The sequence below is a fragment of the Peromyscus leucopus genome, chromosome X (assembly GCF_004664715.2).
Source record: "Peromyscus leucopus breed LL Stock chromosome X, UCI_PerLeu_2.1, whole genome shotgun sequence".
Classification (NCBI taxonomy): domain Eukaryota; kingdom Metazoa; phylum Chordata; class Mammalia; order Rodentia; family Cricetidae; genus Peromyscus; species Peromyscus leucopus.
The window spans coordinates 29715943-29730577 of record NC_051083.1 but is presented as its reverse complement, the minus strand read 5'-3'; the positions used below and the strand labels follow the sequence as shown (position 1 = coordinate 29730577).

At 42.5% G+C, this 14635-nt stretch overlaps 1 protein-coding gene across 3 annotated transcripts in view; it reads left to right on the top strand.

Annotated features, from left to right (window-relative positions):
* Positions 1-13985, top strand: part of Vegfd (vascular endothelial growth factor D) — a 35895-nt gene extending 21910 nt beyond the window's left edge. Inside the window, exons 3-7 of one of the 3 annotated variants that reach the window (XM_028887758.2) lie at positions 2625-2815; positions 5530-5678; positions 7090-7190; positions 11943-12138; positions 13379-13985. In XM_028887758.2, the coding sequence (XP_028743591.1) occupies positions 2625-2815; positions 5530-5678; positions 7090-7190; positions 11943-12138; positions 13379-13502 (761 nt within the window). In that variant the 3' untranslated portion in view covers positions 13503-13985. Of the gene's footprint in view, positions 1-2624; positions 2816-5529; positions 5679-7089; positions 7191-11942; positions 12249-12332; positions 12731-13378 lie in introns of those variants that run through there. The other 2 variants (XM_037199451.1, XM_028887757.1) reach the window with 2 other exon arrangements.
* Positions 13986-14635: the final 650 nt, after the last annotated feature.

Here is a 14635-nt window from a genome sequence, read left to right as displayed (position 1 = left end):
GCAGGGTGAGGTCACAACCATCCATGAAACTCCAGCTCCAGGGGGCATTTGTCTCCCTCTTCTGGTGTCTCTGGGCACTGCACTCATGTACACCCCACCCCCACATACAAGCACATCACCCTCCACACACATACACATAATTTGAAATAAGAAAATCTTTTTTAAAAGTGGTCCTTGGTGAGAAAGAAAGGGGGTAGGGAGAGGGGGTAAAGAGAGGTGGAGGTAGGAGAGAAGCAGAGTCAGAGAATTTTTTCAACCTAAGCTCCTAAGTAGCATCCTGTTTTGCTGTACCCTCTTCGCAAAAATCCAATTAATCAGTTTCATTGACACACAAAAAGAGGGGAAATTGCATAGGGCATGGCCTCCAGGAACTAGGGATCATTAGGGGTCAATTTTAAGGCTTCCTAATAAAAAAAGGTTTCAATATGTCTCCAGTATATCATAGTCTGCAGTTCTATCTATGACAAGCTGAAAGTAAGCCCCCCCCCCCAAAAAAAAAAACCTGAAGAGGGGCTGCTCACAGCATTAAGTGTCAACATCTAACTTAAAAAATGGTGAAAGTATGACTGGAAAGAGCTCACCAGTTAAGAGCAGGTACTGCTCTTGTACAGGAACTAAATTGGGTTCTTCAGCACCCACATCAGGCAGCTCACAACTGCTCTTAACTCCAGCTCTAGGGAATCTGATGACTCTGATATCTGCAGGCTTCTGCAGGCATCTCTCTCTCTCTCTCTCTCTCTCTCTCTCTCTCTCTCTCTCTCTCTCACACACACACACACACACACACACACACACACACACACACTTAAAAATAAAATAACTTTTTTTTAAAATGGTGAAAGCCAGGTATGGTGGCGCACACCTTTAATTCCAACACACAGGAGGTAGAGACAAGTGTATCTCTCGAGTTTGAGGCCAACACCTGGTCTACATAACAAAATCTAGGCCAGCCAGGACTACACAGTGATACCATGTGTCAAAAATTTTTTAAAAAATGGTGCAAGAAAAATATGTAATTTCTTTTCAAGCATGCATGTGGTGCATGTATGTGCACACAGGTAGATGTGCCCATGTCTGTTCATGCATGTGGAGGCCAGAGATCAATGTTAAGCATCTTCTTCATCCACTCTCCCACTTAGTTTTGGAAATGGGGTCTGTCTTTGGAAATGAAGCTCACTGATTTGGACAGCACGGCTGGTCAGCGAGCCCCAAAGGTCCACCAATCTCTGCCTTCCCAGCACTAGGCTTCCAGGAGTAATCAGTGTGCCCAGCTTTTTATATGGGTTCTGGGGATCTGAACTAAGGTCCTTGCACTTGGGCAGCCAGCACTCCCCCCCACCCCACCGCACTGAGCCATCTCCCAAACCCTGTTGTAGATGGACGGTTCTTTTCTGCTGCCAGCCCCAAATAATGACACAGAGACGCCTTATTAATTATGAAAGCTTGGCCTATAGCTTAGGCTTGCCCCACTAGCTCTTAAAACTTAAATTAACCCATTTATATTAATCTACATTTTGCCTCATGGCTTTTTACCTCTCTTCCATCTTGCACCTCCTGTTCCCTCTCTGTGTCCTCTGGTGTCTCTCTCACGCCTCAATTCATCTCCTCTTCCTCTCTCTTTGCCAAGAAATCCTGCCTAACCTTATCCTGCCTAGCTATTGGCCATTTAACTCTTTATTAAACCAATCAGAAGGTGCCTTGGCAAAGATTCATCTTCACAGTGTACAAAAAGATTGTTCTACAACACCCTGTATTTCCCTTTTTATTGCCAGAGATGTATTTCTCTTTTTCTGGTTTCCCTCAAATTAGCTATGGCCAGGGAGCTCATCTCATCTTCTTCTGTAAACCACTGGATAGTTCCAAACGTAGAAAGTCTTATTTGAGGAAAAATTAATTCCATTGAAATGTCTACTTATGTGTTTACCAGATTTAAATCTCAATGCACTTATATAAGCAGACAACAGAAATTCATTTCTATATGATTTTAAAACCTATTCACACCTGGCTTCAGGTAGAAGAAACGCTATCCAGTTGTACCCTGCAAGTTGATTGATAAAAGACACATGTTATGTCTTCACAGTAGTCCACCGACTTCCTTATTATCAAGCCTTTGCATATGGCCCGGGTGTGGCTATTTGCAGGACACAGTGCTCCCCACAAGGATAAATAAAATCTTTTATGAAGTGATTGTATCAATGGGAAAACACAGAGATTTCAGTTTTAAAATTTTCTGTAGGCAGATCTTTGGCTAAAGGATGAATAAAAATATCTATTTAGGGGTTGGAAAGATGGCTCAGTGGTTAAGACCACTTGTCACTCTTGCATGAGACCTGGCCCAGTTTCCACACAATGTCTCACAACTATTTGTAACTCCTGTTGCAGGGGATCCAATGCCCTCTCCTAACTTCCAAAGGCACCAGCCACCCATGTGGTGCACATACATATATGTAGGCAAAGCATCCATATACACAAAATAAAATAAATACATTTCTGAAAGAAATGTTTAAATACCCACCTAGTGAAATAAGCAAGTACCAAAAGGTGTGGGGGAGGACATGAGAACACCTATGTTGTGTATCAGGAACATTTTTGTCTGCTGGCCTCAATGAACTTTATTACTTCAGTTATAGATGAGGAATGGCAGAGAACCCAGTGCAGCCCTAGAGAGACTTGCGTAGAAGTCGCCAGTGAGCTGGGAAAGACAACCAACACGTTCTTCAAGCCCCCCTGTGTGAACGTGTTCCGGTGTGGAGGCTGCTGCAATGAAGAGAGTGTGATGTGTATGAACACAAGCACCTCCTACATCTCCAAACAGGTACGAGGAAATGAAGACATTGCCGCTGACCTTGTTACCAAGCACTGAGCTGCATACTTCATGTGGTAAAGCTCATTTAATTCCCTAGACAAACTCAGATGATATCTTAGCCTCCTTTTCAGAGAAAGACGTTGAGGCTTAGGGAGGTAACATAATATCCAACACGACACAGCCTCATCAGTTACCATCTACCTAATGCTGTAATATTGAGAATCAGTACATTCGGACATTACTAGAACAGGGTGTTAAAAGGAATGGAGGAAGCCATGCTGTCTTATGTAGCTGTTTGGGTGTGTGGAATTTAATTGGAATAACTGAGTAGAGTTGAATGAGAGTGTGGATGGGGTTGGAGGAAGAAAGGAGGAAGAATGCAACAAGAACCAGCTAAGAGGGGGGTCTCACCCCCAAACTGAAGAGGCCGAAGGAGGAAGAAGGCAGAGGAACAGAGGAAAAATGGTAGAGGACTTCCCACTTGGTGACCGCCACCCATTAGCATGGTAGAGAATGCAAGCAGGTGTTGGGAGAGTCAAAGCCGCCAGTTATTGAGGCGGTGACAGCCAGTATGGAGCTGGAAAGGGAAAGGATGAGAGGACAGATCTCTCGGGTGGAGTGGGGGACAAAGGGAGAATGCGCAGCACATGAGACTTTTGAAAGAATCCTGCAGTGTCCAGGAAGGAAATAAATAAAATACATGAATCAAGTGACCTTTGCCCTGTAGCTAAGTGTCTCTGGCTACCATCTTCTTGTAAACGTAGATGCTGCATGTGGGACCTGAAGTAACCCCCTTAGGAAAGCATTATTAAAATGCTGGAAACCAAGCCACATTCCTTTTGGTCCACTGTTGAATTCCTCACGTGTTACTACAACTCGTTTATCACATTTGCTTGTCTCCTCACGATCATGCAGTAAAAGACAATTACATAGACGCTGAATACATCCATGCCAAGGAATGTTCTAAACGCCCATTTGTTTTGCTAATAGGTTAAAGTTTTCTTAGTTTTGTTCCCCACTACCATCTAAACTGTCCTTGAAACCATAGAAATTTTGTGTCTGAACCCTTTTGGAGAATTTTGGAACTCAAGGTATCTGACCCCTACTATTTGATAATTAGAAACAATGACATAAGAATGGCTATGATAAACGGTTAGTAAATCAAAGCTTGCATAACATACAAGAGTTCAGTGTCTGATCATGTTATTCCGTGGAACATAGCTGAAGAATTGTGCAAGAACATGAAGTTTCTGCAGAAAAACACCCTTACTTGTTCTCAAGGAAGTTCCATGACATGTTGAAAGGTCCAAATAAACACAACCTTAATGGATTAGCAGATCGTTGATTGCTTTGTTTGGACTGCTGCACTCAACAAATGATTCATATGAAGGAATTTATTCAAGTGTAAGTGCACAGAAGTTTTTCTTTCCAAATAGGCATATGTGTGCACTTTGGCAGTTCCTACTTTAAAGGTGCAGACTATGTGATGAACTGCTTCTTAGAAACAAAGTAAATAGAACTTCCTGGAATGGTGATTGAGTGGAAATGCCTTAAAATGAAATTCAAATTCATCTACACTTCATGGAACCACTCTAAAAACTTCTGTACACGCTTTAGGCATGTCTTTCTCAATCTGTCATGTAAAGACCATTAAAAATATAATTTAAATTTTTAAAAATTTTATTTATATCAGTGTGTGTGTGTGTGTGTGTGTGTGTGTGTGTGTGTGTGTGTGTTAAATGCCTGTGAAGGCCAGAAGAGGGCACCAGATCCCCCTGGAGCTGAAGTTACCTGTCTTGATGTGGGTGCTGGGAATTGAACTCAGGTCCTCTGCAGGTGCAGCAAGTGCCCTTAATTGATGAGCCATCTTTTCAGCTCCCTCAAATATAATGTGTTTACAAGTGATAACTAAATTAATTATAAAGTATTTACAATAGAGCAGGCATATAGAGACATAGAAATAGACACACTAGCTAGAATTATCTGTCTGGGTATGATTTTAACTTAGCTGTACAATGCTTTTATAGCAAATGCCCTAAAACTCAGGAGCTTTAGACAATGATAAATTATTCTTTTTTGTGTATCTGAGGTTCGAAATACTCCAAGGTGCTGAGAGTCCAGGCCTGCTTCCCGTGTCCCCAATCCCTTGGACCAGCATGGCTTCCAGGTTATATTCTTCTCGTGGCTATACCATAACCAAGAAATAATACATCTCACAAGGCATGCACAGTCCCACATTGTAGTATGTCATGTCAGCTAACATCTTATTGGTCAAAACAAGTGTCATGGCCAACCTCAAAGTCAAAACATAGGAAATTGTCTGTCATTAATAGTGATGGTTTGGGAAGGGATAAATAAATAGTTTAAATAGCAATCAAATCTACCCAAATCTCAAAGAACCTCCAAGGATTTTATTTCATTTATCCTTACAATTTATACTCAAATGTAAAACAAGAGCAGGGACTAGTGGTACCATTTTCAAGAACTCTAGTGATGGCAAAAAGAACAGATTTGGAAAACACTTAAGAGACTTTACCAAGCTGGAGAAACCCCCGGTTTCCTGTCTCCCAGTATTCCAAGCCTCTTACAATGACTAACTCCATTCTGCATGGATAACTTCGCTGAAGTCATTACCATAAAGGACAAGGGCAAAAATACAGACTGTGGAAACTGAAAAAAGTCTATAATAAAATTTACATCATGGTTCTCTCTCTTTGCTGTAGCTCTTTGAGATATCAGTGCCTCTGACATCAGTGCCTGAGTTAGTGCCTGTTAAAATTGCCAACCATACAGGCTGTAAGTGCTTGCCCACGGGCCCCCGCCATCCCTACTCAATTATCAGAAGATCCATTCAGATCCCAGAAGAAGATCAGTAAGCATTTCCTGGACTTGATAATGTCTGTTTTTGTATTGACAAAATTGTGTGTACATTCTTTTATTCCTTTACTCAATATAGAGGCATCCCCAGAAAGACATGTGTTGCATGGTTTCTGTCTTGTGGAACATAAGAAACAAAAAAATCATGAAAGTGGAAGGGGAATTTTTAGGGAAAAGAAAGGAGATGAAGAGGAGGGGGAAGAGGGGAGATGGTAAAAGTACAGGTCAAGCTAAAAGAAAGTATATTTTATGCATGCTTGAATAGGGCATGGTCAAAACCATTATTTTTCACAATATAGATTAATAAAAATGTTGAAGAAACAAATAGCAAAGATACAAGCAAAATTATAAAATTATTATCTCTTCATTACAATTCTTCATCATTTGGCTTCAAAAACAGATCTATCCATAGTATTTGACAAACATATCATATATATATATGATATATCTCATATATATGATATATATGATATATATCTCATATATCTCATATATATGTATATATATATGTATATATTGTGTGTGTATATATATATGCAGTAGGGCCCCAAACCACCTTGATGGTTATAAACTCAATATGTTTACTTGCAGACACCTTTGAGGATTTTTGTGTGTGTGTAGTTTTTGGTTTGTTTTGCTTTTGCTTTTCTGTGATAAGGTCACACTTTGTATCTCTGGCTGGCCTGAAACTTACCATATGGACCAGGCTGCCTCAACCCTCAGAGTTCTGCTTCCCTGTGCCTCTTGAGTGCTGGGATTAAAGATGTACTGTCACGTTGGCCCAACACTTTTATTCTTAACAAAGCTGCCATGTCTTCCCTCACTCCAGAGCAAGCAGTGACTCTCCTAAATTCCAGTTTACTTTCTAAAGTTTTCCTAAAAAGAATATTTACAACTATAGAATTACTATCTAATAAGATGCCATTCATAAATATAAATTACGCTCTATATTTTATTTTGTTTATGTTTCTGTCTGTGTATGTCTGTTTGTGGGTTTGTGTACATGTGTGCATGTGCTATTGGAGTCCAGAAGAAGGTGCCGGATCACTTGGAGCTGGAGTTACAAGTGGTTGTGAGCCAACCCACATGGGTGTTGGGAACTGAACTCAGGTCCCATGGAAGAACAGTACTCACTCTAAACTCTTGAGCCATCTCTCTAGCCCCCACAGTTAAGGTCTTTAAAACTGTAATTGTTCTCACATGGTTGTCTTTTCTTAGCAGTCACCATGCCCTGTGACACAGTGCTCTCAAACATTTGTTCTCCTGTATCACTTTTAGAACAAAATTTGAAAGCACTAACATGCTCCACACGGAACATTTTAATGATTAGATATTAAATATTAAGAATCCAAAGTAGAATTACCTTGAAAAATTTTAAAATATGGCTCATTATTTTCTTTTCCTAGATGTTCTCATTCCAAGAAACTCTGTCCTATTGACATGCTGTGGGATAACACCAAATGTGAATGTGTTTTACAAGATGAAAATCCACTCCCTGGAACAGCAGGTAATGATGGTGATAGTGAAGTCATAACCACAATGATAAAAAAGAACATAAGCAGTCAACATTATTGTGCTTAGTATGACCAGGTTTATTTAGTTATGTTTTTGTTGCTGTGATAAAATATCATGACCAAAAACAACTTCAGGAAGAATGAGCGTATTTTGACTTATGGTTCAAGGGTAATAGAATCCATCATGGTGGAGCAGGCAGGCCTGGCATCTGGAGCAGGAAACTGGCTAATCACATTTCATCTACACACAGGAAGCAAAAAAAAAAAAAAAAAAAAGAACAGGAAGTGGGGTGAGGCTATAAACCACCAAAGCCTGCCTCTAGTGATGTACTTCCTTCAGAAAGGCCCTACCTCCTAAGAGTTTCATAACTTGCCGGAACAAAACCAACTGGGGATCAAGTGTTCAAATACTTGTGCCAATGGGGCCCATTTCTCATTCAAGCTATAACACCAGGCAATGTTGTAATCTTCACGACAACCCTATGATTGCTCATTTTCACAAGTACACAGTGTCCACCCCAAGATATCTAGTAATCTCACCATCACATAGATAACAGTGGCAGAAACATTTGGATTCTAGAACCTTCTCTGTTGTGACCATATCCACCAATGAATCACTCTACTGTTCATTCTCAAAGAAAAGTACAGAATGGCCAAAGCATCCCAAAGCATGCTTTCAAAAGCAAACATTAAACTTTAAAACTACTTCAGGGTGAAGCACACAAGGTCTTTTGGGACTTGGTTTCTTCCAACTGTACCATTTGAAATCAAGCCAATAATCTGGAAAAAATAAAGGATGGAAGAAGAACATGGGGAAACATTTTTCTAGAGTTGGAGCAAACCATGGTATTGGTCTCAGCCACACTGGGAATTGCTAGCCTGTCATTCTGTCTCCCAGTCAGTAAATCTGTGAGTCCTGGGATGAATATATGGTGGAACATGCATGAGTTTTTTATTTGCTCCCCATAACATGTCACATAGTTCCACTGAAAACTATCACAGGGGATCATGCAATGTGAATCTTGCTTGTTTTAAACTATGATCTAGCAAGAATAGCAAGGGTTCAGCCTCATGGTATCTGTCACAGAAACTAAATAGCAAGCTGTTATTTACAGTTGTCCTGTTTTTCTGGTTCTCAGCAGCTTTCTAAATGTTTCTCTGAGAGCTCAAACTGGGATGTGAAGTAACAGATTTTTAAAGTCATGTAATGAAAGGCTCACACATATAGATTGAACACAGACACAATAGATCAAATGGTGACAAGCAAGGCAGCATACCACACCGCAGTTACTCAGAAGTCATCAGCCAGCCCTACCTGGAGTCAGAGCCAAGGAGGTCCCTGGGGGGCCATCTCAAATAAGCAGACTGGGTCGTACAGACTATGGGAGGGGTTATAACCTGGGGTGAGACCTCTTCTTTCTGAGGGAGGTTAATTCTTGGTGAGGACTCATTGGGTAGGCTCACGTATTGAGGATGGAAGGCCTAGGAAGGAAGGAGAGATGTGCTATCAGCAATGGGGCTGTAAGAGCTCAGCATTGAGGTGAGAGAGCAAAGTACAAACCCAATGCTGAAAAATGTTAGCAGTGGGCTGGGGTATGTTAGTTACTTTTCTTGTTTCTGTAACAAAATACCTGACAAAAGCAATAGAAGGAGGGAAGGAAAGAAGAACGGAAGGATGGATGGAAGAAAGGGAGGGAGGGAGGGAAGGAGGGAGGGCAAGAGGGAGGGAGAAAAGAAGGGGCTTATTTTGGTTTTTGCTTTGACGGGGAACAGCCTGCCATGCTGGGGATGACCTGGCAGCAAGAGCAGGAGAGGGCTGATCACATTGTATCCACAGCCAGGAAGCAGACAGAGACAGATGCTCCTGCCCATCAGCCCTTCCTGTTCCTCTCCCACCTTTTATTCAGACTGGGTACCCAGCTCACATTTACAGTGGGTCTTCCTCAGTTAAACCTCTCTGGTAGTGTCCTCATCGGCATGCCCAGAGGTATACATCCTGGGTGGTTCTAGAATCCACTAAAGCCAACAAAGAAGATTAACCATATCACAAAGACATATATCTTACTGGGGAAAGGAGTCCATTTGAAGAGACAAAGCTGGGGGACCTCCTAGGATTGGCGTGAAAGGACTTAGTAAGCTTGTGCTGGAAGAGCCTGGCTGTGATCTTCTGGACAAATGGAAACCAGCCAAATGATTCAGGAAAGAGAGTGGTAACATCCGTCGGAATTGTAAAAAGATCAAGTGAGCAACAGTGCAGAAAAGAATGAGCTGACCTGAGCAGGGGAGGGAGCAGGGAACTTCTGGGGAAACTGTCACAATGGTGGAAGTGAGGAAAGAGGGTGGATTGCATCCCAGTTACTTCTAGTTTTCATCACTCATAACATCCTCATGTGCCCAAGTTCCCGTGTGTTTCTCCGTGGTCCCATTCAACTGATGACACATTACTTTCTATGCACTAAACACCTTTTCTGCATACAAAGCTGTTGAGCTAATTGCCTTCTCTACACTTATTTACCCTCCAAATGGATGCGGTTGGTGCAAATCCAACTCATTTTCCTATCATTTCTATAATGAATAAAACATAGCAATAGTAGTGAAGGGAAGAAGGCCGAGGACAGAATGCAGCAGGAACCCAGAGTCAACCTCCCTAGGGATGGAAATCGATATGTAAGACTTCGGGGTGTCAGCCTCAGCTGGTTGCTGTTTGACGGAGTTCTCCTGCATCCAGTCTCTGTTCCCTTTAACTTTCTTGTAAGGACATAATGTTCTGCTTCTGCTATGTAATCTGCTGAACACCTCAGGACTGTGTTCCCCTAAACTACTCTAAGAATGGAGCTGGGACTGCATGACACTTTCATGTGTGTCTCTGCTGCCACCTAGTGCTCAATGACTCAAAGACTCTTAAGAGTCTTAACTGTTTTTCAGTCATCTAGCCCTGACCTAAATTGACATTTGCCTCAGTGACTTACAGCATATGCTGCTCATCTTTTTCCTCTTCATGAAACAAAGAATGGCATCTTTGTGGATATCCAGTCCATGTAATTTCTAAATACGTGACAATTAAAGAGCAGTCAAAACCATGAGACTGGATCATGAGAGATTGCCATTTGGGGATGATGAGAGGGAGGAAGGAAGGGGTGAGAATGAGGGGTCAAGGTCATGGAAGGTCTTTTAATGATTATAGATTCTGGTATAAAATTTGCCCTTTTGTGTGTGAAGGCAAACTTTTAAGACATTTAAAGCATGGCTGGGCATGGTGGCTCACATCTTTAATCCCAGCATTCAGGAGGCAGAGGCAGGTGGATCTCTATGAGTTCTAGACCAGTGTGGTCTACATAGCAAGTTCCAGGATAGCCAGGGTTACTGAGAGATGGGATCAGGTTTGCATTTGATAGTCACCCGAGGGGGAGACTGAAGAGATACACGCTGGGGCTGTGACACGAGTGGCAGCCACCAATATAAGAAATACAAGGGGACTGAGTGACTTGTGACAGAGGTAGCGCAATGGAGAAGGGAGGGCATGGACAAGGGACCGAGTGGACACAGTGACCACACAGTCTAGTGGACAATGGTGCCAGTCCCCAAATGAGGCAAACGGAAAAAGAAGCCGGTTTGGGGGAAGAGATAGTCATCTTCTTCCAAAACCGTCACGAATGCTGAGGCGAAAAGTACGAGTTCTTCCAAACTTTTCACCTTCTCCACTTGTTTGCTTTTGCTTTTCGTTGGAGACGGATGCTTCCGTGCTACAGCCTAGCCTTAAACACGATGTGTAACAGAGGATGGCCTTGAACTTTTGATCCTCCTGCCTCTACCTCTGGAGTGAGTGCTAGGATTGCAGTCATGGGTCACCACACCCAGTTTTGGAGCCACTGGAGACTGAACGCAGAACTTCTCGTGGGCCCTAGGACAGCATTCTACCAGTGGAGTCCCACCCCCCCACACCTCTTCTTCCTCTTTGGGCAATGAATTCCAGTTCACTGGCTGAGACTGGACCGCAGTTCATTGTCACCTTTATGTGTTTCCTACAAGTGTGGTGATCTGAGACGAGGAAATGCATCATTGGTTATCTGGAAGTCCTGGGGAAAATATTTCTACAACATCAGTACTCCTGGTTCCCACTCTCCTGAAACACTGGCAAGGACTACATTCATACTCCTGTGTCTTGTCACTACTGGCTGGTTGCATAAGTTTGTGTGTGTGTGTGTGTGTGTGTGTGTGTGTGTGTGTGTGTGTGTAGCTAAAGATTTATTTTAATTTTGTGTATGAGTGTTTTGCTGTCATTGTCTGCACGTGGTTTGCATGCAGTGCCTGTGCAGGCCAGAAGAGGGCGACAGACCCTCTGGGATTGTACTGGTAATTTTAAGTTGCCGCACACGTGGGTGTTGAAAACCAAACCCGGGTCCTCTGCAAGAGCGGGGAGTTCTCTTAAGCCCTGAGCCATCTTTCCAGCACAGAAGTATATATTCTTAGCAGGTCACTCGGCAACATAAAAATCTGTCGGAAATATTCAGCTTATGATAGTTTTTATTAAAAACCTAAGAAAACATATGAGTTATATGTTTATGTTGTGAAATCACAGGTGTATCTTACTCACCCTATGAAGAAAATTAAGGCCAAAAATCTACAGGCAAGGAAATTGGGAGGATCCACGTTTTATTGGGAAGATGTAGAACTTGCAATTAATTTGGATCCTTGGATCCTCTAGGCTTCGGCTGCCAAACCAACACTTTTGTGTTTCTGTTTAGACCTCTCTTACCTCCAGGAACCAGTTCTCTGTGGACCACACATGAAGTTTGATGAAGATCGTTGTGAGTGTGTCTGCAAAACATCATGTGCTGGTGATCTCATTCAGCACCCAGAAAACTGCAGTTGCTTTGAATGCAAAGAAAGTCTGGAGAGCTGCTGCCAAAAGCACAAGATTTTTCACCCAGAAACCTGCAGGTCAATGGTCTTTTCGCTTACCCCTTAACTTGCTTGACTGGTGGCATTTAAAGGACATCCTAATCTGATTTCATGGGGCTCCTTTTTCTCATTGCCCAAGCACCCCCTTAATAAGACAGACAGAGGTTTGGCATCTAAGACATAAGTGGAAGTATATAGAGTAATGATTAACTTTTTTTGTTGTTCCAAAACAGGATTTCATGAATTACAGACCTGCACCACCATGCCTGCTATTATGCTATCATAAGCAAAAAAAGAAGTCACTGACATTTAAGCAACCAGGTTAAGAGAGGTTCAGATCAGCAGACTAATTCTCTCTCTCTCTCTCTCTCTCTCTCTCTCTCTCTCTCTCTCTCTCTCTCTCTCTCTCTCTGTGTGTGTGTGTGTGTGTGTGTGTGTGTGTGTGTGTGTTTTTGATGAAGAGGTAGCACTAGATTCGTGTAGGCAAGAAACTTATGGATGACTATAATTCTTAGAGGTCGTTGATTGGGCTTTGATCAATTTCAAAACCTACCCAAACTAACCACGGAGATTTTTTTTAAATAATTAAATTTGTTCTTTGAAAATTTCATGCACATATAAAATGCATTCTAATGAACCCCAGCACACTCTTGTCAACTCATTTCCTCCCTGCAAGTCCCTTTCCTACACCCAGGTCTTTCTGTTTTGTTTTGTGACCCACTAAGGGCAGTTGGGGCCATCTGTGTGACCACAGGTTTGGAACTCTCTGTCAGAGCTCATTCCGCTCACCCACCAGTAGATCCACAACTGAAGACGGTGACTCCCCAACTCCCAGATTCTATCAGTAGCCAGCCCACAGTTCATTACAGAGGGGTAGGACCCCAAGAGACCCTCACAAATGCGCAAGTAGCTATTGAGAAGTTTCATCTTGTGTAGGGCTAGGGCAGATTCTTGCTGCTGCTATGAGGTCCTGATTGCAAAGGCTGTGACATGCCTAGAGGATGGTATTTCCTAGTCCTTCTCTCTGTCTTCTGATTCTGACATTTTCCCAGCCCCTCTTCTGCTACGTGCCTCGAGCTTTAGAGGAGGCGGCATCAACAACTTGGATAAGGCTGAGCCCTCAGCCGGTTGAGTGCCCATTTAGAATATTACATTGACACTTTAAATACATGTCTGGAAATTCTCCTTTGAAAGCAGAATCAAATGAAATCAGAACTGAATGCTTTATCTGAAGTTGATCCTTGCCTCTAAAGTCTCGTCTTCACTTTCTTTTCTACAGCTGTGAGGACAGATGTCCTTTTCATACCAGAACATGTGCAAATAGAAAGCCAGCCTATGGAAAGCACTGGCGCTTTCCAAAGGAGAGAAGGGCCCAGGGACTCCACAGTCAGGAGAATCCTTGATTCAGCTTTCTCCCAAGTTCCCCACCCCTGTCACTATAAACAGCATGCTGCTTTGGCTAGTTGCTCTCACTGGTGCCCACCCCCAGGTGTTAGAGAAATCGATTTTCTCTAGTGCCATGGTGAATCCACATTTCCATGCAATAGCTGCTGGGTGATTCTCTGGGTCACTGACAGATTACTTCTAGCTTCAGATGCCTCTGCACACCAGTGCTCAGAGAGGAAGGGGTCTGGGAGAGCCCATTGTTTTGATGAATGAGCAAGGGTTGCTTGCCATCAACTAGCAGGTGCCATGTGATTCATCACTTAGACTGGCAAAGTCCGAGTGCAATGCTTATGAATTATTCTGGTTCTTTCTTATGTGGAATTTCATTTGTATGATCAGCACTGATGTAATTCCTGTTCAGCTTGTACTTTTCAAGTTTCCTGAACCACTGCCTGATGTTTCATATTTAAATGTATTTAAAGGAAATAAACATCATTATTCAAACCCTAGAACTTGATGTTGTTTACTATGCTATTCCTCTACATTTCATGCTAATGGGAAATATTTTCAAGACAAAAGGAAATCTAGAAATGGGAGGTTCAGGGAACACACAAATAGACTAAAACTATACCTCAGTTTTGGGAAGCCAAAGCAGAGCTCCCAGAAGGTTTATCATTCTAAACAAGGGCGACACAGGAATGTTGGTGTGTGTGAATAACCTTGTGGTGTGTGAATAAATTAAACTTGACCATCATCCTTTTATGGAGAGCAACCTAACAATGCTAACATCTCCCAACGACCTGGAATTAAACAAACAAAACCTGTGTGTGTGTGTGTGTGTGTGTGTGTGTGTGTGTGTGTGTGTTGCACTTGCATGTATGATTGTGCACCATGTGCATGTTGTGTCCTTGGAGGCCAGAAGAGGGCACCATATCCCCTGTGGTTGGAGTTACATTTGCTTGGGAGCCACCATGTGGGTGCTGGGAATCAAACCCAGGTCCTCTGGCAAAACAGTCAGTGCTCTTAACTGCTGAACCTTTCTCCATGCCCTGCTCTTCACATCTCTGAGTGTTTGAGATTCCTCCGAAAGCCCATGCCCCTCAGTGTTCCTGCATGTGTGCATCTTTCAGTCTCCTCTGTTGTTGGTATT